Below are 24130 nucleotides of genomic sequence, written 5' to 3' on the forward strand. Positions count from 1 at the left end.
ATGCAAGAAGGAGTTTTCTTTTATTAGTACAGAGAAAACTACTTTAGATCTTAAATTATATTTTAATCCTTATTTTATTATTGTGTAGAACTGGACTGCACCATTTACTGGAACAGGCAGAAATAAATTTGAACAAAATCAATAAAACAAATACACTTTCTACAACAACATGGCTTTTTAGTGCAGACTATTCATTTCTTGCAACATCAATAATGTTTGTCTTTTCACAGAACATGTCAAACGTCTCTTTTCAGACACTCCACAGTTTCTCTCTACAGTACATTGGTCTGACAGGAGTTAGGCTGCAGTATCTCAAGGGTAACAATGATTTTCACAGATTTTCTAAACCAGGGGTAGAAAAAAGCATAAATCAAAGGGTTTAGACAGGAATTCAGAAATAATAAAAAATGAATAAAAGTGTTAGTTGAAGAAGTCATTATGAGCTCAGAACCAGAGAGAGAGACACAGAAATATGGACAGTAACACATGAGAAACACAGCAACAACCACACCAAGAGTCCTGGCTGCTTTCAGCTCTGATTTCTTCACAGTTACAGTCACTGAACGCTGCAGTTTGACAGCTGCAATGTGGGAGCGCATGGAACGAGCCTGAGACACAGCCACCACAAACACTCTCATATACAGAATGATGATGGAGGAAATGGGGATAATAAAACCTAAGACAAGATGAAGAGCTCCCATTATGTTGATTACACATTGTCCATAGCAGGAGTTATACCTGCCTGGTTGTTTCAGGTTATCCAGTAAAAACATAAAGCTGTAAAGAACACAGTAAATCCAACATAAGAGAACAGAACATTGAACTCTCTTTTGAGTGATTTTGGTGAGGTGGCTAAGAGGGTCACAGATAGCAACATAACGGTCGACTGATATCAGCACCATGTTTAAAACTGAGGCAGTGACAGTAATGAAGGGTACCATATGATACAGAACACACACTAGATCACCCAGGAGCCAGCAAGGCTCTGTTAAGAGGATTTCTAATGGCATCACAAGGAGACCCACAAGGAAGTCTGACACAGCCAGAGAGAGGAGAATGAGATTTGTGGGGTTGTGGAGCTGCCTGGAAGGAGAGAAATTCATCACTGTGAATATTGTATAAAGTCACAGCATTAGACATAAAATTATTAAGAAATATTATAATAATATTAAGAAAGCCAAGACGTAGCTGTGCCTGAAGTAGGAGATGGAGATGATGACCAGCAGGTTGAGAAACACAGTGAGCAGAGAGACGGAGGACATCAGAACGTAAGTCAGCATCCTTTCAGAGTGAGAACGCTTGTGCTTCTTGCAAGAGGTGTTGAAGAGTTGTGGAAAACAGAGTTCAGCTTCCTCTAGTGTCTCCATCATCACACAGAGAGAGAAAGATGTGAAGATGCCAGCTTTCTCAGGACAGTCCTGATATAGCTGACTTATCTCCCTCCTCCCTCTCATTCTGCCTTTCATTCTCTCCCTCATTCCATGTGTAATATAATTCATCATCTATATCTACTTGGTACCAAATGTTACCAGATTATTTTTTACTTACCATAAATGTTTATTAAATTATACATTGAAATAACAGATGCCTCCCATAAAGTGGAAATAAAAAGTATGTGAACCTTTTGGAATTTCATGGTTTTATAAGTCAAGATTATTACGAAATATTATGTTCCTTAAATAATAACACAAAAAAATTCTGATCTTCCGTGTCTTTACTTACTCTGTGATTTTCTTTGGCCATGTCGTGTGTGGCTCTCTTTAAGTCGTTCCATAGCATCTATATGGGATTGAGGTCTGGGCTAGGTCTTGGCCTCTCGAAAAGGCTTATTGTGTTTTTATGAAGCTATTCTGTTGTGTGTTTTGGGTCATTGTCCTGTTGCATCACTGAACTTCTACAGAATTTCATCTGTTGTACAGACATTCTCACATTATTCTAAAAAAAAAAAACAATTTTATACACTTGGGAATATATCTTCCCCTCAATCACTGCAAGCTGGCCAGGCCCTGATGAAGCAAAGCAGGCCCAATTCATGATGTTTCCCCCACCATACTGTGATAATGTTTTCATGACGGTATGCATTGACCTTTTTACGCCACATGTAGTGCTGTGTGTTCTTTTCAAATTGCCTGATATAGTTTTATCAGTCCACAAAACATTTTGTCAATACTGCTGCAGAGTAACCATGTGCTCTTCAAACTTCAGGCATGCAGTAACTTTTGTTTTAATAAGCAGTAGCTTCCTTTGTGGTGTCCTGCCATAGACACCCTACTAGTTCAACGTTGCACCTACTGTAGACTCTTTAACACAGATGTAAGCCAGTTCCAATGATGTCTTTGAATCTTTGTCTGTCCCTCTGCGTTGTTTCTTTACCTTATTAATAAGTGTTTGTCGTGCTCATTATTAAGGGTTTACAAACTAATTCCACCACCACTGCATTTGAGCTCTGACTGCCCCTCAAAAAGGGTGTCTGCAGTAGGTTTACTTCAGTGTCTATGCTGTATCCACCAGCTTCTACAGAGCGTCAACTGGTTGAAAGACATTGCTCTGATGGATACCCTGAGAAACTTGGGAATCCATGCTCCCTCTACCATGGTCCACCATTAGGATGATGTTTTCATGTGGGTTTGTGGTTTGGTTAAAGACCACTGTTTTTTTTTAAACCACTGTTAAAAAAAAAAAAGATTGTCAAATTTTTAAACCAAGGTTCAATTAAGGCAGCACTACATGAATTACAGCTCAGGACCTACTTTAACGTTTACTGTGTCTTCTACACTTTAAATTGTAAGCTGTAATCTATATTATGACACCCACTTTTTAATTAGCATCCTCTCAAAGAGCTCAATGTTTCACCAAATGCATAATCCACTGTGCATCCTACCACAACGCAAGATCTGATCAAATATCCCTCTCTTAAGGATTTAATAACTTATTAGAATCTACTTCAAATTGTCTACATTCACGCACACACTAACAAAATGTTCCTTGTGTTGTGTTTACCTTTAGGTGCTTTCTCTCAATAACTCCTGGTAAAAAAATGATTACATTAAAGCAACAAAGGACACATCGGGTTCTCCTCTGTCCAACTACTTCAATTTTTGCGGGAGATGAAAGTATTAATAAGTTGCTTCTACTATAAAACTAATCCTGCCTCCCTCAATGCTGTTTCCCTGCTGTACCTGAGAGAAGGCTTTGTTCCTTTAACAGACTCTACTTTCCTCTTAGTCTCTTCCAAATCTGTCCAGCTGCTTCACTTGTTCCCGGCTTGCTTGATGTGCTTGAACAAAACCAGTGAGTCCTTGTTGTACTACTATAGTATGATAATAACTATTTATTGGGTTATGACGGGTTTGATGTACCTCAAGCTGCATGTACAGCATACAAACAATACTAAAGTGATGATGTGGCTCTTTTACCCAATTTAATGATTACTTTCATTTTATTACATTTTATCTTGTTATGAAATGTAAAAGATGTATCTTTGAAAGTTGCTGAAGTTACAGACTGTTCGCCTTTTCATTTCTGAAACAGCAAATATTACTTTACTGAAAATATTATGTTTCACTCTTCTGTTCTTAGTATGTTGGTCTGACAGGAGTGAGGCTGCAGTATCTCAAGAGTAACAATGACCTTTACTGATTTTCTGAACCACGGATAAAAAAAGGCATAAATCAAAGGGTTTAGAGAGGAGTTCAACAACAGAAAAAAATTAATAATGGTGCTAGTTGAAGAGGCCATTATTATGTCGTAACCAGCAAGAGAAACACAATAATATGGAGAGTAACACATGAGAAACACAGCAACAACCACACCAAGAGTCCTGGCTGCTTTCAGCTCTGATTTCTTCACAGTTACAGTCACTGAACGCTGCAGTTTGACAGCTGCAATGTGGGAGCGCATGGAACGAGCCTGAGACACAGCCACCACAAACACTCTCATATACAGAATAACAATCATATTGGTAGAGATAAAGCATATCAAAATGTGAACAGGACCAAATATGTTATTCACACATTCTCCGTAGCAGGAGTTATACCTGCCTGGTTGTTTCAGGTTATCAAGTAAAATCAGACAACTGTAGACAACAGCACAACCCCAACACAGGACAATATAGATTTGAACCATCTTTGAAGTGAATTTGGTGGAGTAACGTAGAGGGTCACAGATAGCAACATAACGGTCGACTGATATCAGCACCATGTTTAAAACTGAGGCACAGACAGTGATGAAGCCTAATAGAAAATACAGAGTACATATGACATCACCCAGGAACCAGCAGGAATCGGTTAAAAGGATTTGAAAAGGTACTACGACAAGGCCCACCAGTAAGTCTGAGACAGCCAGAGAGAGAAGGAGGAGGTTGGTGGGAGTGTGGAGCTGCCTGGAGGAAGAAAATAGTCACTGTAAATACCGAGTGACAGCATTAGCAAGAAAGCAGGAAATCGCTTTTTGAAAATAGAGACAGTATAAGAGTGTCACCAAATCACCAGGATATAATGCTCAGAAAACACTTAATACATATAACATGACTACAACAAGATATTAAAAAAGGTAAAACATGTATCTGTGCCTGAAGTGGGAGATGGAGATGATGACCAGCAGGTTGAGAAAGACAGTGAACAGAGAGATGGAGGAAAGCAAAAAGTAAATGATCATAGACTCAGTTTGAGGACGTGTGTGTTTTTTGCAGGAGGTGTTGAGTTGTGGAAAGCAGAGTTCAGCTTCCTCCAGTGTCTCCATCATCAGAGAGTAAAAGACACAAGAAGCTGGATCTTGGCAGCTCTCTGACTAAAGATTTCCTTCCTCCCTGATTTATCTTTCTCCTCCCTCCTCTTCTGTTCTCCCATCCTGCCTTGCACGCTCTCTCTCTATGATCTTCCTCCTCTCTCATCCTTTGTGTCATCATCTATGTCTTCATTACCCTCTGCCTTAACTTTTCTCTCAGGTGTAACAGGTTCTTTATCGTTCGTTTGGATCATTTATTTTATTCATAGCTGCTGGAATTCAATAGTTTTGTTCTTATCCCAGTACTGATCATACAGTTTAACAATGATATAATAATACAATGTGAAAAATAGTAATAATGATATGATAATATGATCAGTGACATTCCATCCTGTGTGACAGCTCTAAGAAGAGAAGGAAAGTTGTCACAATCCTTTAACCCACCTCTGCATTTTTGTATTTGATTGTGGACTGGCCCTCGCGGTCTGACCAATAGTACTTATTTATGTACAAAGTCATTGTGTTTTAACTGATGACTGGTAAACCTGTGAGATAGATTGTTTTTTTTTTAATTATGTATTTTCTTTCTTTTATTAAATTATTTATTCAATTAAGCTGTTTTATTCTGTGTCATACTGTTGTTATTCTGTGTGGTATCAATTTTCGTGTTTATCGCCCTTGTAAATATCTTCCTAACATACAGTGAACGATAAAATTTCAATGGGACTTAAATGGTAGGCTAAACATTTTAGTAATAAGTATACAAAGGAGGACGAGTGGTCAAACATACAGTCTAGAAGTAGTATTAAATAGTATATATTATCTTAAAATTGGAAAATAAATTTTAAAAAATGTTAATCAGATTATATTAAGAAACATATATACAGTATTACAAACTCCATACAGCGGCAAGAAAAACTCATGATTTTCTGCATTAATTTGTCATAAAATGTGCTCTGATCTTCATCTAACTCACAAAAATACAAAAACACAGTTTGCTTAAAATAATAGTACACAAATATTATATGTTTTCATGTTTTTATTGAAAATAACATTCACAGTGCAGGGTAGAAAAGTATGTGAACCTCTAGCCTAATGACTTCTCCAAGAGCTAATTGGAGCCAGAAATGAGCCAACCTTGAGTTCAATCAGTGTGATGATATTGGATGTGTTGCTGAAAGCTCTCCTTTACCTTAAAAACACACCAGTTTTGGGTTTACTGTTGCTACTCTCCCTAGGCGTGGTCGTCCTGTAAAGATGACTGCAAGAGCACAGCGCAGAATGCTGAATGAGGTAAAGAATAATCCTAGAGTGTCAGCTCAAGAATTACAGAAATCTCTGGCACGTGCTGCAGTTTGACAGCTGCAATGTGGGAACGCATGGAACGAGCCTGAGACACAGCCACTACAAACACTCTCGTAAACGATGATGGCTGTGGTGGGAATAATAAACCTTAAAATAAGGTCAACATGTCCATTTACATTAATCACACATTCTCCGTAGCAGGAGTTATACTTGCCTGGTTGTTTCAGGTTATCAAATAAAAACATAAAGCTGTAGAAAACACAGTAAATCCAACATAGGAGCACACAGATTTGAACTCGGTATAAGGACTTTGAAGTAGTAAATTACCTCCTATTGGCCTCTGATCAGGGTAGCATCACAATGCTTGTGCTACTCGACCTCAGTGCAGCTTTTGACACCATTGACCATAGTATTCTCCTTCACAGATTAGAAAATCTTGAAGGAATTAAGGGAACGGCCCTCTCCTGGCTTAGATCCTGCTTGACTGATCGTTATCAGTATGTAGATCTAAATGGCGATTACTCCACATGCTCTCCAGTGGAGTTTGGTGTTCCACAGGGTTCAGTTTTAGGCCCACTGTTTTTTTCCCTCTAAATACTTCCTCTGGGCAACATAATCCATAAGCATGGTATTAACACACAGTTATATGTTTCAGCAAAAAGTTGAGCAATGTGTAAAGGATATAAGAGACTGGATTCTAATTAACTTCCTTCTGCTTAATCCTGATGAGACAGAAGTACTAGTCATAATATTAACATAAGACTACATGCAAATAGAAGCAAGATTTTAGATCACACCATAACTCTAGATGGCCTTTGTGTTCCATCTAGTGCAACATTAAAAGACCTTGGTGTGATTCTTGATTCCAGTCTTTCATTTGAAGCTCATGTAGATAATATCACCAGGACAGCTTTCTTTCACCTCAGAAATATTGCTAAGATAAGGAATATTTTGTCACTAAATGATGCAGAAAAATTAGTCCATGGTTCCATCACCTCTAGGCCCAATATGATGTGTGTGAAGATGGTCCTGGCCTCGGCGGACGTCGGCAGCTGTTTCTCTGAGGTCTCGACTCAACACTCGAATGTCCAGGACTGGAATTTCCTACAAGTCTACCAGAGCCTCCAATAACTAACTGGACTCTATATTAACTTTAAGACATTAACTATTATACTGACCTGCCTGCTGCCTGACACATAGCATGTAATTACCCATATGAGGATTGGTTCCCTGTTGAGTCTGGTTCCTCTCAAGGTTTCTTCCTGTTGCCTTCTCAGGGAGTTTTTTCTTGCCACTGTCGCCCTCCACTTGCTCATTGAGGATAATCTGATTATTATGATTCTTACACATTCACTGTTCATGTGAACTTCCATAGTTACTTTGGTTGTGTAAAGCTGCTTTGTGACAATGTCAATTATAAAAAGCACTATACAGCTATAATTAAATTGAATTTAATTAATAAATTCACGCTATTATGAGCTGCAGTGATATATTAAGAGGATAAAAGCATCTATACTTTCAGGAGTACTGTTAAAATTAACAATATGCTTTATCTCCATTTACATTAGAAAGAGTTTTTTTAATGCTAAAACATTTATCTTCTTTTTTGGGCTTCTACACCCACTAAGGCAATGGTTTGCTCAAGATTTTTGTGCGTTTGTCGCCATTGTGAATATAGTGAGCTAAAAAATCTCAATTAGACTTAAATGGTGAGCTAAAAATTGTATTACAGTATACAAAGGAGGACGAATGGTCAAACAGTCTACAGTTGTAGTAGCATTTAATAGTATTTATTATATTGTTTTCTGTTATAATGGATGTGCCAAAAGCCCAAACTGTAGTATAATATGCAAAGTTCCTACTTTTTTTATTAGGTGTTCATTTCTATTTAGAAAATAAAATAAGGGCCATAAATGCTAATTGATGATCTGATTGGATTCATTAACTTAACTACTGTTTCAGTCAAGTGAGAAGCATTTTCAGGAATATTTTACCCATGAACTGCACATAAACCACATTAAACTGATCACATCCATGTGAAACTCAGCTGCCTAAATTACCTCTGCTGCCAATAAATGACATAAAAATGTGACACAGATGTATTCTGACTAATTAGGATTTATTCACACGGTAATATTGGAAAATACATTTAAAAAATGTTACTAAGAGATCATGGTAAAAAAAATATATATTAAACTCTATCCATGAAAAAAATCCCACGACTGTTTTGGAAAAATTTACAGGACATATAAGTACTGTATGTTTGTGTCTTTTCAGTGACTCCAGTTTCTCTCTACAGTACGTTGGTCTGACGGGAATGAGGCTGCAATATCTGAAGGGTAACAATGAGTTTAACAGTTTTTCTAAACCAGGGATAGAAAAAGGCATAGATCAAAGGGTTAAGACAGGAGTTAAATATCACCAGAAAAATCATAATAATGTGAGTTGAAGAACCCGTCATGAAGTCATAGCCAGCGAGACATATGCCATAATATGGACAGTAACACATGAGAAACACAGCAACAACCACACCAAGAGTCCTGGCTGCTTTCAGCTCGGATTTCTTCACAGTTACAGTCACTGAACGCTGCAGTTTGACAGCTGCAATGTGGGAGCGCATGGAACGAGCCTGAGACACAGCAACTACAAACACTCTTGTATACAGAATGATGATGGATGTGGTGGGAATAATAAACCTTAAAACAAGGTCAACATGTCCATTTACACTGTTTACACATTCTCCATAGCAGGAGTTATACTTGCCTGGTTGTTTCAGGTTATCAAATAAAAACAGGAAATTGTAGAAAACAGAGTAAGTCCAACATAGGAGCACACAGATTTTAACTCTCTTTGGAGTGATTTTGGTGCCGTAACGCAATGGATCACAGACAGCAACATAACGATCGACTGATATCAGCACCATGTTTACTGCTGTAGCAGGGACAGTGATATAGGGTAGAAAAGTACAAAGGATACATGCCAGGTCACCCAGGAGCCAACAGGGTTCTGATAACAGGATTTGAAATGGCACCACGAGAAGACCCACAAAGAAGTCTGACACAGCCAGAGAGAGGAGGAGGAGGTTGGTGGAGGTGTGGAGCTGCCTGTAGTGAGATGGTGTCATTATGGTAACTATTACAAACATTCACAGTATCATTGCAAAGAGAAAAATCTGTTTTAAAACAGAACAACGTTTAGGTGCACAATTACTGACAACAGCATAATCTAATTTTTAAAATGTCACAGTGGTAAACTCTGCTTATGAACAAAGACATCATCAAACAAAAACAATGTAATTGTTGAGAGAAATTAGACAAATAATCAGAGTTAAGACATTTATGCATGCCTGAAGTGGGAGATGGAGATGATGACCAGCAGGTTGAGAAAAACCGTGAGCAGAGAGAAGGAGGGCAACAGAGTGTAAATGATCATTGACTCAGAGTGAGGACGTGTGCGTTTCTTGCAGGAGTTGTTGAGTTGTGGAAAGCAGAGCTCAGCTTCCTCCAGTGTCTCCATCATCACAGAGAGGAGGAGGAGAGAAACTGCTGATCATTTGTAGCTTTCTGAGATAAGTTCAGTGTCATTGACAATTTCTTTCTCCTCTCTTTCCCCCTTCTTCCTCACTGTACTCCTCCCTCATACTGCAAGTCATACTCATGCATATTTGTCACTTTTGTTATCTTTGTATGAAATCCTTTACTGGGATGTAGTATTTCAGTTGTGGTTGATGCAAGCAGTAATAAAGTCATGGTATAATGAGCTGCAGTGATATATGAAAAAGATAAAAACAAATATGCTGTCAGGAGTACTGTTAAAGTTAACAATAAGATTTATCTTCATTTACAATATGCACAAATTCTTAGAGGTTTTTTTTCAGAATGCTAAAACATTTAATGTAAGGTGGTGTGGAAGTCCATAACTAGCTTCTCTTTTGGGCTCTAAACTCACTAAGGCCCTGGTTTACTAAAGGTGGGCATGTCAATCATGTAGAAACTTGGTAACAACCTCAGAAAACATCACAAGCTGATCTACTAAGGGTGTGCACTGAGGCCTGCATCTCTGAAATGAGTAAAATAGCACATTCAGCTTATTTTGCAACTTTGTCTTCATAAGTTTGCTGAGTAAGGCATTTTTGCTCAAGGGATTGTGTCTGAAATTCAGGTGCAGATGGCCTGTGTTATTTGAAGGAGTAGGATGCAAATACGAAATTAAAGAATGTGTCCAAAATGTGTATTTACCATCCATATTAATATATTTGCCATGAAAAAATGCTGTCTAATGATCCAGTTCTGGCGTTTTTGGTTGAACTACAAGAACGTAATGCAGCACAAAATAAAGTTTTGTTGGGTTCAGCTAGTTGTTGAAAAGGACTTAACCTGAAAACCGACAGTCACACAAACTGAAATACAGTTTTTAGGACGTTTTGCGTGTAACTCTCGTAAAAGTAAGCTATTTATTTAATTCCCTTAATGAAAGAGTAAAATATGTAGGTTACATGTGTGCACACGTTTATTATGCCCCCAAAACAATCTGACTCTGGTTTTTGTCCACACAGAATGCACTGAATGAGGCCAAATGTGACTTTTATTTGGTTGCTGCTAGGATCAATGGTTCCATTAACCATTTCATGCTGTCTCACGGATACTGTTCATTTGTCCATTGACTATCATCATGAACAGGTCACTTTTAACATAATTTAGTCTCCAGACTTACCTTTGGTTCTAGGCTCCACCTGGCTTAATTGCACAACCCAGGATTCTTGGTTGGGGACTGACCTGCTCTGGTAACTGCCTGCAAGTGGCTTAATCCACATCTAGCCCCCAGTCTTCCGATCAGGTGCCCTACCCTGGGGAGAATGGCTATGCAGAAGTACCTGGACGAGGTACTAGCTGCTGGCTTGATGTGATCCTCTTCCTCTCCGGGAGGGGCCGGTTTCTTGTTTGTGGGCAAAAAAGACGGAGGCCTCCGTCCTTGTGTAGACTTCCGAGGTTTGAATGACATTACCATAAAAAAAATTGTATCCTGTCCCTTTAATTTCTTGTGCATTTTAGCTCTTGCTCCACCAAACCTTGATTTTCTTGGACCTTAGAAACCCATAAAGCCTTCAATCTCCTGAAAAAAAAGATTCACTTCAGCTCCCATCCTGATTCTCCCTGATGCCGAGGTAGATCCATGGAGTATCTCCGCACAGCCAAGCATCTCAACACCCGACAAGCCAGCAGGGCTTTGTTCTTTAATAGATTCAACTTCTCCCTTTCATACCATCCAGACAACCGCAACATCAAGGTTGACGCCCTCTCTCAACAGTTTGAGCCCTCGAATGCTCCTAACCCATCTGACTTCATCCTTCCTCCTGTCTCCCTGCTTGGAATCACTCTCCTAGAAATCGAAAAAGAGGTACTGAATGCTCACACGCCGTCACCCTCACCCTGTTCACCGGATAAATTGTATGTTCCTGATAACCTCCATTCTAGGGTGTTGGACTGGCCATTGTTCTCACCTTTTCTGGCCCGCACCCTTTTCATGGTTCTGATGGCCTACTCTGGCAGCGAATCTTTCGACCTTCGTTCAAATCTGTTCTGTCTGCCCATCATCAGGCACCTGCAGGGCACATTCTCCCACTCTCCAGCCCTCATCGTCCTTGGTCCTACATCTCTGTAGATTTTTTTCACCAGACTTCCCCTTTCCAAAGGCCCTAAAAGCATTGTGGACTGCTTTTCCAAGATGGTTCATTTCCAGCATGTCTGGACTGAGTTCTATCGCCTTCTGGGAATTCTGGGTCAGCCTTTCATCTGGTTTCCGTCCTCAGTCCAATGGGCAGACAGAGTAACTCAATCAAGAACTGGAGACCAGCTTCCATCTTCTGTGCTCCCTGGATTCAACATCCTGGTCATCGATGGTGGTCTAGGTCGTGTATGCTCATAACATGAGAGAAAATCATCACAGTGGATATTATATATAAAACACATCATCATCAGGAAAAAGCAGTTGTTGTTAAAGATAAAGATAAACTTTATTTTCATTGCAACATCGTACAACGAAATTAAGGTGCCAACCAGTCTGTGCCATATATACAATGAAAAGAAATAATTAAAAAAACAGAATAAATAATCAGAGACAGTCAAAAAGACAGAATAAGACACAAACAACCATCAAGTAAACAAAGAACCTACATTGTGCTGCGGACCAGCTCTCACTCCCACGAGTGAGCATACTGTCAACGTTACTGTACTAGTTCCTATAGTCCCTTCTTTACTGTGTTTAATGTAGTTATTGCTATGGGATAAAAGCTTTTCTTGAATCTGTCAGTCCTAGTTTTGATTCATCTGAACCTTCTCCCTGATGGCAGCAGTTCAAAGAGAGAGTGTCCAGGGTGTCTAGTGTCCCTGAGAATGGTTTGAGCTTTTTTGAGGCAGCGGGAACTGTGAAGTTCTTCTTGTGGGAGAAGAGGGCAACTGGTGATCCTCTGTGCTGTTTTGATCACTCTCTGGAGAGCTTTCCTCTGAGCCACTGTGCATCTGCTGAACCACACAGAAACACAGTATGTGAGGATGCTTTCAATAGAGCATCAATAAAAGGACACCAGCAGTCTCTGGGAGATGTTGTTCTTCCTAAGTACCCTCAGGAAATGCAGCCTTTGCTGGGCCTTTCTTATCAGCTCAGAGGTGTGTACTCCCCAGGTTAAATCCTCCTCTATGTGAACCCCCAAGAAGCGGAAGTCTGACACCCTCTTAACACAGTCCCCACTAATGTACATTGGAGGGGCCTCAGTTTTCGTCCTCCTATAGCCAATGATAACCTCTTTTGTCTTGGAGGCATTAAGGAGCAGATTGTTCCCCCTGCACCACATCGTCAACTGTTCCACCTCGTCTCTGTAGGCAGACTGATCCCCCCCTGAGATGAGTCCCACCACTGTGGTATCATCTGCGAACTTGACGATAGTGTTGCTGGGGTGAGCAGGAGTACAGTCATGGGTGTAAAGAGTGTAGAGCAGGGGGCTCAGCACACAGCCCTGTGGGGAGCCAGTGCTGAGACTAAGGACCTTGGAGGTGTGTGGGCCCACTCTCACCCTCTGACTGCAGTCAGAGAGGAAGCTCTTGATCCAAGAGCAGGTGGAGTATGGAAGTCCTAAGTCCAACAGTTTGTTTACTAGTTTGTGAGGAAGAATTGTGTTAAATGCAGAGCTATAATCCACAAAGAGCATCCGCACATAGCTCCCCTGCTGCTCCAGGTGGGACAGTGCCGTGTGGAGGGCAGTGGCTATGGCATTCTCTGTGGATCTGTTGGCCCTGTACGCAAACTGGTGTTGGTCGAAGGATGGTGGGAGTAATGAAGTGATGTGACCCCTTACCAGTTTTTCAAAGCACTTCATGACCACTGGGGTGAGTGCAACTGGCCGGTAGTCATTGAGGCTGGTGATGTGCGTTTTCTTGGGCAGGGGGACTATGGTGGAGGACTTCAGGCACGGTGGGACAGTAGACCGGGTCAGAGACAGGTTGAAAATCGTGGTGAAGACTCCAGCCAGCTGGTCTGCACAGTCCTTCAGTACTCGTCCAGAGACGCCATCCGGACCAGCAGCCTTCCGTGAGTTGACGGACCTTAATACTACCCTCACCTCGTGCTCCTTCATGATGGGCTGCAGGATGTGGATGTGTGGGTGTATCTGGTTGATCTACCTCGAAGCGGGAGAAGAAAAGGTTCAGCTCCTCCGCCAACGAGGAGTCGCCTTCAGCGGCACAGAGGGTTGTCCTGTAGTTAGTCAGATGCTGGACTCCCTGCCACACCTCCCTGCTGTTCTTGCTGTCCAGGCAACCTTCGATCCTCCTCTTGTAATCCAGTTTAGCCTTCCTGATGCCTCTCTTCAGGTTGGCTCGTGTCGAGCTGTAGTGAGCCCTGTCGCCAGACCTGAAGGCAGTGTTCCTCTCCCTCAGTAGCTGCTGGACCTCCCGGTTCATCCAGGGCTTCCTGTTAGGGTACACCCTGATGTGCTTGTCCACATTAACAGTGTCTATGCAGTTTCTAATGTAACATAGCACACTATCTGTGAACACTTCCAGGTCTGGATTTTCAAAAACATCCCAGTTGGTCCTCTCAAAACAGTCCTGCAGCTGCTGAGTGGCATCATCAGGCCATGTTTTTACGATTTTTGAGATTGTAAGAGCAGTTTTCCTGAGGGGGGCGTATGCAGGGATTAAAAGCAGAGACACATGGTCAGACTGGCCCAGGTGAGGTAGTGGTCTGGCCCTATAGCCTAGCTTAATGTTTGTGTAGACCTTGTCCAGAGTATTTGCTTCTCTGGTGGTACACTTAACATGCTGGTGGAGATTAGGAAGCACTGGCTTTAGGTCCATGTGGTTAAAATTCTCTGCTATGATGTGCACAGCGTCGGGATACCTGCTCTGCTGCCTGCTAATGCTGCCGTGTAAATGTCCGAAAGCCGAGTTAGCATTAGCATCCGGTGGAATGTAAACAGCAGTGACCATGACGACAGTAAACTCTCTCGGGAGGTAGATAGGCCTGCATCTAACTGTCACAAACTCCAGGTCCGGAGAGCAGTGACTCTTTACAGTCTCGGTATTTGTGCACCAGTTATTGTTGACATAAACACAGAGCCCCCCTCCTCTGCTCTTACCGGAGTCTTTTGTCCTGTTGTGGCGCTGGGCGGTGTAGCCTGCTAGCTGGGTAGCAGAGTCTGGGATGAGAGGATGAAGCCAGGTCTCTGTGATCAACAAAATGCAGCTGTACTTTAGGAAATTGTTATTAATCCTTAGTCTCAGTTCATCCATTTTGTTGATGAGTGATCTGGCATTCGTCAGGAAAAGGCTGGGAAGAGGTGGTCTCTGTGGTCGCCTCCTTAGCCTAGCTAGCGCACCGGCTCTGCAACCTCTCTTTTGTTTCCTGTCCCTCCGCTTTCGCCTCCTCAACGCCGGGATCGTGAACCACCTAAGGCCGGGATTCCTTGCGATGTCCTCCGGGATATTTTGTGAACGAAGAAACTCAGTTGTAACACTCCGGTCACAACAAACTCCCATTTTAAGGTGATCTTGATGGTTGTAGATGTTTCTTGCATAGCAAGATGTGATAGACAAAAATAACACAGACATAAATAAGCCGCCATCTTGCCACACATTCATTGTAGTTGTTATATTTAGCAGTGAACCAGATTCTGAACCAGAATAAAATGAATTAGTATTAATAAATGTATTAAAACACATTATTACCTTTCAGTTAAGCAGTTTTATACTGTGTCATATTTTTGTTAATCTGTGTGTATCTGTGTATACCATATGACTATGGCCTCCGTCCTTGTGTAGACTTCCAATGTTTGAGTGATATTACCATTAAAAAAAACTGTATCCTGTCCCTTTAATTTCTTCTGCATTTTAGCTCTTGCAGGGCGCGTCCATTTTTACGAAACTCGAAAACTTTGCAATGCCTACCATCTGGTCGAAATGGCAAGGAGACGAGTGGAAAACCGCTTTCAACACACCCTCTGGACACCCTATGAATACCAGTCATGCCTTTTGGACTTACCAATGCCCCTATCGTGTTCCAAAATCTGGTTAATTATGTTTTAGATGATATATGCAGAATAACCTTTTAGTCCCGTAAAGCTCTGCATGGTTTTCTTGGATTCGCCAATTTCTCAGGAAATTTATGCACAATTACAGTCAGGTCGCCAGCCCACTTCACCCTCTGACCTCCACCAAACCTTAATTTCTTTGGACTTCAGAAACCTGGAGTATCTCTGCACAGCCAAGCGTCTCAATACCCGACAAGCCAGGTGGGCTTTGTTCTTTAATAGATTAAACCTTTCCCTTTCATACCATCCAGACAACTGCAACATCAAGGTTGACGCCCTCTCTCAACAGTTTGAGCCCTCGTTCCTAACCTATCTGACTTCATCCTCCCTCCTGTCTGTCGGCTTGGAATCACTCTCCTAGGACTCAAAAAAAGAGGTAGTGAATGCTCACACGCCGTCACTCTTAGCCTGTTCACCGGATATATTGTATGCACCTTTTCTGCCACCCTGGGATGGCCCACACCCTTTTCGTGGTCAAGCGCCGGTTCTGGTGGCCTACTCTGGCAACTCTGTCTGCGCACAGGCCAAGCCTGTACATCAGGCACCTGCAGGGCACCTTCTCCCACTCTCTAGCCCTCGTTGCTCTTGGTCCCAGATCTCTGTAGATTTTGTCACCAGACTTCCCGTTTCCAAAGGCCCTAACGCCATCCGGACCAATGTGGACTGCTTTGCCAAGATGGTTCATTTCAACCCATCAGACAACTATAGACAATAGCACAACCCCAACACAGAAGAATATATGTAGTTGTTATATTCAGTAGTGAACCAGATTCTAAACCAGAATAAAATGAATTAGTATTAATTACACATTATTACTAAAACATGACATGATGACCAGCAGGTTAGGAAATGCAGTGAGCAGAGAGATGGAGGACAGCAGAGTGTAAAGGAGCATTGACTCAGAGTGAGGACCTGTGCGTTTCTTGCAATAAGTGTTGAGTTGTGGAAAACAGAGTTCAGCTTTTTTCAGTGCCTCCATCATCAGAGAGTGAAAGACACAAGAAGCTGGATCCTGGCAGCTCTCTGACTAAAGATTTCTCTCCTCCCTGATTTATCTTCCTCCTCTCTCATCCTATGTGTCGTCATCTATGTCTTCATCACCCTCTGTATTCATTTTTCTCTCTGTTGTAACAGGTTGTTCATTTATTTTATTCATAGCTGCTGGACTTCAATAGTTTTGTTCTTATCCCAGTACTGATCATAATGTTGAACAATGAATGCAGTCTACAGTTAAAGTAGTATTAAATAGTATTTATTATATTCTTTTTTTTTTTTGTTGTTGTTGTTATAATAGATATGCCAAAAGCCCAAAATGTAGTATAATATGCAAATGTGTTCATTTTTATTTAGGAAATAAATTAAGGGCCATAAATGCTAATTGATAATTAGAGACCGGATTTATTAACTTAACTACTGTTTCAGTCAAGTGAGAAGAATTTTCAGGAATATTTTCCCCATGAACTGTACATAAACCACATTAAAGTGATCACATCCATGTGAAACTCAGCTGCCTAAATTACCTCTGCTGCCAAAAAATGACATAAAATGGGACACAGATGTATTCTGACTAATTAGGATTTAATCACACTGGAATATTAGAAAATACAATTTAAATAAATGTTACTCAGAAATTATGGTAAGAAAAATATATATTAACCTCTGTACATTTAAAAAATCTCAAAGAGCGACTCTTTTGGAACAATTACAGGACATATTAGTACTGTATGTTTGTATCTTTTCAGTGACTCCACAGTTTCTCTCTACAGTACGTTGGCCTGACAGGAGTGAGGCTGCAATATCTCAAGGGTAACAATGAGTTTAACAGTTTTTCTAAACCAGGGATAGAAAAAGGCATAGATCACAGGGTTTAGACAGGAGTTAAATATTGCCATGAAAAACAAAAAAATGTGAGTTGAAGAACCTATCATGAGCTCATAGCCAGCGAGAGATATGCCATAAAATGGACAGTAACACATGAGAAACACAGCAACAACCACTCCAAGAGTCCTGGCTGCTTTCAGCTCGGATTTCTTCACAGTTACAGTCACTGAACGCTGCAGTTTGACAGCTGCAATGTGGGAGCGCATGGAACGTGCCTGAGACACAGCCACCACAAACACTCTCGAATACAGAATTATGATGGATGTGGTGGGAATAATGAACCTTAAAATGAGGTCAACAGCTCCATTTATCTTAATCACACATTCTCCATAGCAGGAGTTATACTTGCCTGGTTGTTTCAGGTTATCAAATAAAAACATAAAATTGTAGAAAACAGAGTAAATCCAACATAAGAGAACACAGATTTTAACTCTCTTTGGAGTAATTTTGGTGCTGTACCGCAATGGATCACAGACAGCAACATAACGATCGACTGATATCAGCACCATGTTTACTGCTGTAGCAGGGACGGTGATAACGGGTAGAAAAGAAGACAGAATACATGCCAGGTCACCCAGGAGCCAACAGGGTTCTGATAACAGGATTTGAAACGGCACCATGAGAAGACCCACAAAGAAGTCTGAGACAGCCAGAGAGAGGAGGAGGAGGTTGGTGGAGGTGTGGAGCTGCCTGTAGTGAAATGGTATCATTATGGTAACTATTACAAACATTCACAGTATTATTGCAAAGAGAAAAAACATTTAAAAACAGAACAACGTTTAGGTGCACAATTACTGACAACAGCATATTCCAGTTTTAAAATGTGGCAGTGGTAAACTCTGCTTATGAACCAAGACATCAAACCAAAACAATGTAATTGTTCAGAGAAATTAGACAAATGATCAGAGTTAAGATAATTATCCATGCCTGAAGTGGGAGATGGAGATGATGACCAACAGGTTGAGAGACACAGTGAGCAAAGATAGGAAGGGCAGCAGAGTGTAAATGAGCATTGACTCAGAGTGAGGACCTGTGCGTTTCTTGCAAGAGTTGTTCAGTTGTGGAAAGCAGAGTTCAGCTTCCTCCAGTGTCTCCATCATCACAGAGAGGAGGAGGAGAGAAACTGATGATCATTTGTAGCTTTCTGAGAAAAGTTCAGTGTCATTGAAAATTTCTCTCTTCTCTCTTTCCCCCTTCTTCCTCACTGTACTCCTCCCTCATACTGCAAGTCATACTCATGCACCTTTGTCACTTTTGCTATATTTGTATAAACTTTACTGGGATGTAGTATTTCAGTTGTGGTTGATGCAAGCACTAATAAAGTCACACTATTATGAGCTGCAGTGATATATTAAAAAGATAAAAACAAATATGCTGTCAGGAGTACTGTTAAAGTTAACAATAAGCTTTATCTCCATTTACAATATGCACAAATTCTTAAAGCATTTCAAAATGCTAAAACATTTAATGTAAGGTGTATGTGTAATGGAAGTCCATAACTAGCTTCTTGTTTGGGCTTCAAAACTCACTAAGGCCCTGGTTTACTAAAGGTGGGCATGTCAATCATGTAGAAACTTGGTAACAACCTCAGAAAACATCACAAGCTGATCTACTAAGGGTGTGCACTGAGGCCTGCATCTCTGAAATGAGTAAAATAGCACATTCAGCTTATTTTGCAACTTTGTCTTCATAAGTTTGCTGAGTAAGGCATTTTTGCTCAAGGGATTGTGTCTGAAATTCAGGTGCAGATGGCCTGTGTTATTTGAAGGAGTAGGATGCAAATACGAAATTAAAGAATGTGTCCAAAATGTGTATTTACCATCCATATTAATATATTTGACATGAAAAAATGCTGTCTAATGATCCAGTTCTGGCGTTTTTGGTTGAACTACAAGAACGTAATGCAGCACAAAATAAAGTTTTGTAGGGTTCAGCTAGTTGTTTAAAAGGACTAAGAACCTGAAGACCAACACTCACACAAGCTGAAAGACAGTTTTGCATGTAACTCTCGTAAAAGTAAGCTATTTATTTAATTACCTTAATGAAAGAGAAAGTATGTAGGTTAAATGTGTGCACACGTTTATTATGCCCCCAAAACGATCTGACTCTGGTTTTTGTCCACACAGAATGCACTGAATGAGGCCAAATGTGACTTTTATTTGGTTTCTGCTAGGAACAATGGTTCCATAAAGCATTTCATCCAGTCTCATGGATTCTGTTCATTGTCCATTGACTATCATCATGAACAGATCACTTTTCACATAGTTCATTCTCCAGACTTATTTTTGGTTCTAGGCTCCGCCTGGCTTTAACGGCACAACCTCCATGTTGACTGGAGATCGGGCAGGATTCTCGGTTGGGGACTGACCTGCTCCGCTACCTGCCTGCAAGCGGCTTAATCCGCTCCATGTGGAGAGGAAATGTGTCAATGTTGATGTCCCTCGTAGGTGACTTAAGGTCACTCGTGTGTGTGTTTTCTCTTGGAACGTGTATGTGTATAAATGTTATCGCCTGGTGCAGTTTGAGCAGCGATCCGTCTACACTCAGGGACCGTATTAAATCAGTGCAGCCTCACCTGTGTGCTGTGTGTATGCACAGTGAGTGGGTATTAGATCTTTTCCTGTTGATGTACTGCTGGGGAGAAGTCGTCTTCTGGCTCTGGAACCTTTCTGCAGTGGCTACAATGGATCCATGTAGCTCTTTCTGCGACCTTCACTGCTGTGTAAACTGTAAGGAGAACCTGGAAGGGTCCCTGCCAGTGCTTGGAGTTCCAGTGCTTTCGTATGAGCTCCTTCATGATCACCCAATCTCCAGGTTGGAAAAAATGCAGTGGTCCAGTGGCCTGTTTAGGAAGTGCGTCCTTCACCTGTTGAGATATTTAAGATAGCACAGTCGAGAGATTTTTGCAATACCTTAACATGGCGTTATCACACAGCACGATTGGCAGCGCCTTTGTCCAAGGTAGACCTGTTTCACTACAGCACCTGGCCAGTTTGTTTTTAAGAGTACCATTCTCTTTTTCAACTGCTCCACTTTGTGGGTAATAGGCACAGTGTTGTCTAATATCTATTCCTAAAAATGTACTCACTTCAGTTTTTGGTGCATTAACAAAATGGGATCCATTGTTCGAGCTGATTTTGCATGGAATTCCCCAATGGGGGATTATCTCTGTCAAAGGAGCTTTGGTTACTACATGACTGTTTGCATGTTTAGCTGGAAAAGCTTCCACCCACTTTGACCACATGTTGACCATCGCTAGGCAGTATCTTTTCCCTTCTGCTGGTGATAGCTCTATGAAATCCATCATAAGATGTTCGAAGGGTTTTAATGGTGATGTGCTGCTTGTTGTATGTGTGGAACACGTCCTGCATTGTGTGTAGCACAGATCATGCAAGCTTCACAGGGTTTTTGTGGATACACAGAAAAGCCTTTTGTGTACCAATGTTATGTGAGTGCATTCTAACATCCCTCCTTTTGACACGTGGTCTAACCCATGTGTCAATTCAGCAAATTGTGGAAAAAAATGTTTTGGGAGGCAAGGCTTGTCATCAGGACCCCACCACACACCATCAGTGAAGTGTGCTCCATTGCTCTTCCATAGGCGTGTTTCCTGTGGTGTAGAAAAAGGCTGCATTTCTGTTAGGGAGGGGAGGGCTGATAGGAAAGAGGGAGAGAAGAGTGGGGGAGGAGAGAGGAAGAGTTTTACATGCTGCAGCCTTGGCAGCCTCATCAGCAGCTGCGTTGCCTAAGGAGACAAAGTCACGGTTAGAAGTATGTGCCTGGCATTTGCAGATAGCTAAAGCTGAAGGTAGCAAAATAGCAGTATAGCAGTATAGGTTTACCATCAGATTTAAGGAAATTCCTGTGTTTGCACAGGGCGCCAAAGTCATGTGCAACACCAAAAGCATACCGAGAATCTGTGTAAATGGTGCAGCTTTACATGCTTCAGTGAGTGCTACACAGCTTGTGCAGAGTAGTGACATGGAAGTGGAACTGCAGCATTTACTGCTTGTAGGTCTTGGACAAACCTCCATTCTATGGGTTGACCATGGTCTCTGATTTTCTTTACAGGAATCAAGGGAGTGCGCACTGGGGAGATTTCACAGGGGCAATTACTCCAGCTGTGAGCAATGAGTTAAATGCCGGTGTGATACCATCAATGGTTTCCCGTTTAAAGGATACTGTGGTTTACATGGACGATAGTCAGATTCAGGAATAATAATTACAGGTTCACAATCCTTTATTAGACCAACATCATATTTATGATCAGTCCAAAGGAAGGATGGACTGAGTCTAGTAAAGGTTCAAAAATGGAGGGCGCTTCTGATGTTACTTGAAACAAATGCATCAAGGGTGACATAGGGGTGGGAACCAGCTGGTCTGTAAAAACAACATGAACAACATTTAAACTAGCCTGATACGTTTTGCAATAACACTGCAGAGTCGGAGAATAACTCAGACGGATCTGCAGTGGGTTGCCATTGTCTTACAGCTTGACAGCGCTTAACAAACAAGCCTAGGTCCTGCCACTCCTCCATGTTATGTTTGGCCAAAGAAACATGTGGGGAGGAGTGAGGGACATCATAAGAACAAAGTTGTTTGGGGCTAAGAGAGATCGCAAGCGCGCACCTGTACTCATCCCAGTACAGGGTTTGAGAGGTAATACATTCATCACCTAAGCGGAGCCATAGTTTCTCATACTGTTCATTTGGACCATAGGACACATGAGCTGTACAATGCAGCTCTCTTGATGTCATAAAGTCTGAACATGTGTCTGTTAATGTCCTATGGGCAAAAGTGAGGAGGTCAGTGGTAAGCATCTCAATCTTAATTAACCATTCATATATATACATGAGGGGATCTGAGTTCAAGCGTACACCAGCATATGAATCCAAATCAGAAGTGTTAATTACATTTAAGCCTTCAGGTGTGCTGATAATACTTATACCCAACAAACACATGAGGTCTCTTCCTAGGAGATTTATCAGACATAGAGAAGAGAACAAAAAAGAATGTTTAACAATTTTGCGATCAGCTGCGGTACAGGACAGTGAAACTGTCACCTTTTCTTTAACCGTCTAGCCAGGTGATCCTACAGAGTAAACTATGCGACCGCTCAGTTTAGGTGTGTATGGAAATGAAGCATGTGTTATTACAGAATGTGTGGCTCCAGAGTCCACCAAAAAGAGCACAGGAGTCTGAGCTATAATTAACGATAGCACAGGAAAGCATTTGAAACCTTCTGGGCTTTCAGAAACATACTGGTAATATGTAGTGTATGTTCTCCTGCTGTTCCTTTGCTGCAGATTCCTTCGCTCTATTGATCTTATCTGCATGACGTGCATGGCGTACAATTTCTTTAAAGCGGCCTTCTTCTTCTATATAAGTGCGCTTAACTTCAGTCGCCAGTTCAGGTTTCAGTCTTTTCAAAATATATTTACACAGGAGGCTGTGCAGTCATCTCCTTCCACGCCATTTGCGGGGATGTCCATGCCACCGTGTGTATTGAACAGTTCAACGAGGCGATGTGCGTATTCGTCTACAGGTTCATCTGGTCCCTGTTTGCAGGTGCTGATTTTGGTCATGTTGGTTTTTCTGGGAAACACTTCTTTTATCTTTTCTTGAAGGGCATCTGTGGCAGCACGGTAGTCAGCGTTAGTGACGTGGTTCCAGTCAGTGTTTTTTAATGTCAGGCCAACTGCTGGAAGAGCTATGGTCAACCGGTGAAAGTCACTAGCATTCAGTTGCTTAGCCAGAATTCTATGGATTTCTACTCCAGTAGGGCAATATTCTTTGCAGAATGGAAGGAAGTCGTTGTTGGATTTTACATACAACATAGGCATGCCATGGACGATGCACCAGAATGGGACCCTCTGGGCCAGCCACCTCTACCATGGGAAGGAACATACTTGGTCCCTGGTCATCATCGTCATCGCTGTCTTGTGTGGTGTAGGGACCTGCACATTTGGATTGCATTTTACCTCTTGTGTGACTAGCTGGCAGACTGGCCATCTCTGATGAGCTGGACATTCCAGATGCATCGCCTTCGTCTTGTGGCTGTTGTTGTTGTGCAGCAGATGCAGATGCTGGGATGTCTGGGTGTGGTTGTTGGCGACAAAGGGGGCAGGAGTCCAGGTCAGAGTCCACTGTCAGCGCGTGCAGTTCTGTAAGGGGCTACAAAGAAGAGATGGGAGCGCTGGAAAGGTTGGGGGAGGTATAGGGAGGGGGACACTTGTCTGGGCAACAATTATTATCTGTTCTGCCTGCCACTTTCCCACTGTCATCTTTTCTACCTGCGACTTCACTCTGATGGTGCTTTCTATCACGATTATGAGCTCCAGTCCACCATGATTCAACAAAGTATAACTATACCCTTAAAGATATAATTTTTAGAAAAAATTCCACATTTAGAATAAATTCTGCTAGTTTACACTACAAAACTACTTACACTACAGAACTCACAGACTGAATTCCAGAACTTTTACCAGTAAGTTTTGTCCTCAGCAAAACTACTTCTTCAGTTCCTCATAGTCGCCTGTGTCTTGATTTATTCAAGACACATAACACAGACACAAGACCGTTTCCTTCCTAGGATTTACCGTATCGTACAAACACTCTCAAATATAGAATAACAAC

At 41.5% G+C, this 24130-nt stretch overlaps 3 protein-coding genes across 3 annotated transcripts; all 3 read right to left on the reverse strand.

Annotated features, from left to right (window-relative positions):
* Positions 1–272: 272 nt before the first annotated feature.
* Positions 273–1367, reverse strand: LOC113167932 (trace amine-associated receptor 1-like). The gene is made up of 2 exons (XM_026368903.1): positions 1195–1367; positions 273–1083 (listed from the first exon to the last, which is right to left on the reverse strand). Exons 1-2 carry the CDS (start codon positions 1365–1367, stop codon positions 273–275), a joined length of 984 nt encoding a protein of 327 aa, XP_026224688.1.
* A 6956-nt stretch (positions 1368–8323) lies between these two features.
* LOC113167131 (trace amine-associated receptor 9-like) lies at positions 8324–11031 on the reverse strand. Its single transcript, XM_026367533.1, has 3 exons — positions 10876–11031; positions 9377–9531; positions 8324–9134 (listed from the first exon to the last, which is right to left on the reverse strand). Exons 1-3 carry the CDS (start codon positions 11029–11031, stop codon positions 8324–8326), a joined length of 1122 nt encoding a protein of 373 aa, XP_026223318.1.
* Positions 11032–17373: 6342 nt separating this feature from the next.
* On the reverse strand, positions 17374–23778 carry LOC113167132 (trace amine-associated receptor 13c-like). Its single transcript, XM_026367534.1, has 6 exons — positions 23773–23778; positions 23404–23668; positions 22936–23204; positions 20177–20360; positions 18422–18572; positions 17374–18184 (listed from the first exon to the last, which is right to left on the reverse strand). Exons 1-6 carry the CDS (start codon positions 23776–23778, stop codon positions 17374–17376), a joined length of 1686 nt encoding a protein of 561 aa, XP_026223319.1.
* Positions 23779–24130: the final 352 nt, after the last annotated feature.

This window comes from Anabas testudineus, chromosome 7, assembly GCF_900324465.2.
Source record: "Anabas testudineus chromosome 7, fAnaTes1.2, whole genome shotgun sequence".
Taxonomy (NCBI): domain Eukaryota; kingdom Metazoa; phylum Chordata; class Actinopteri; order Anabantiformes; family Anabantidae; genus Anabas; species Anabas testudineus.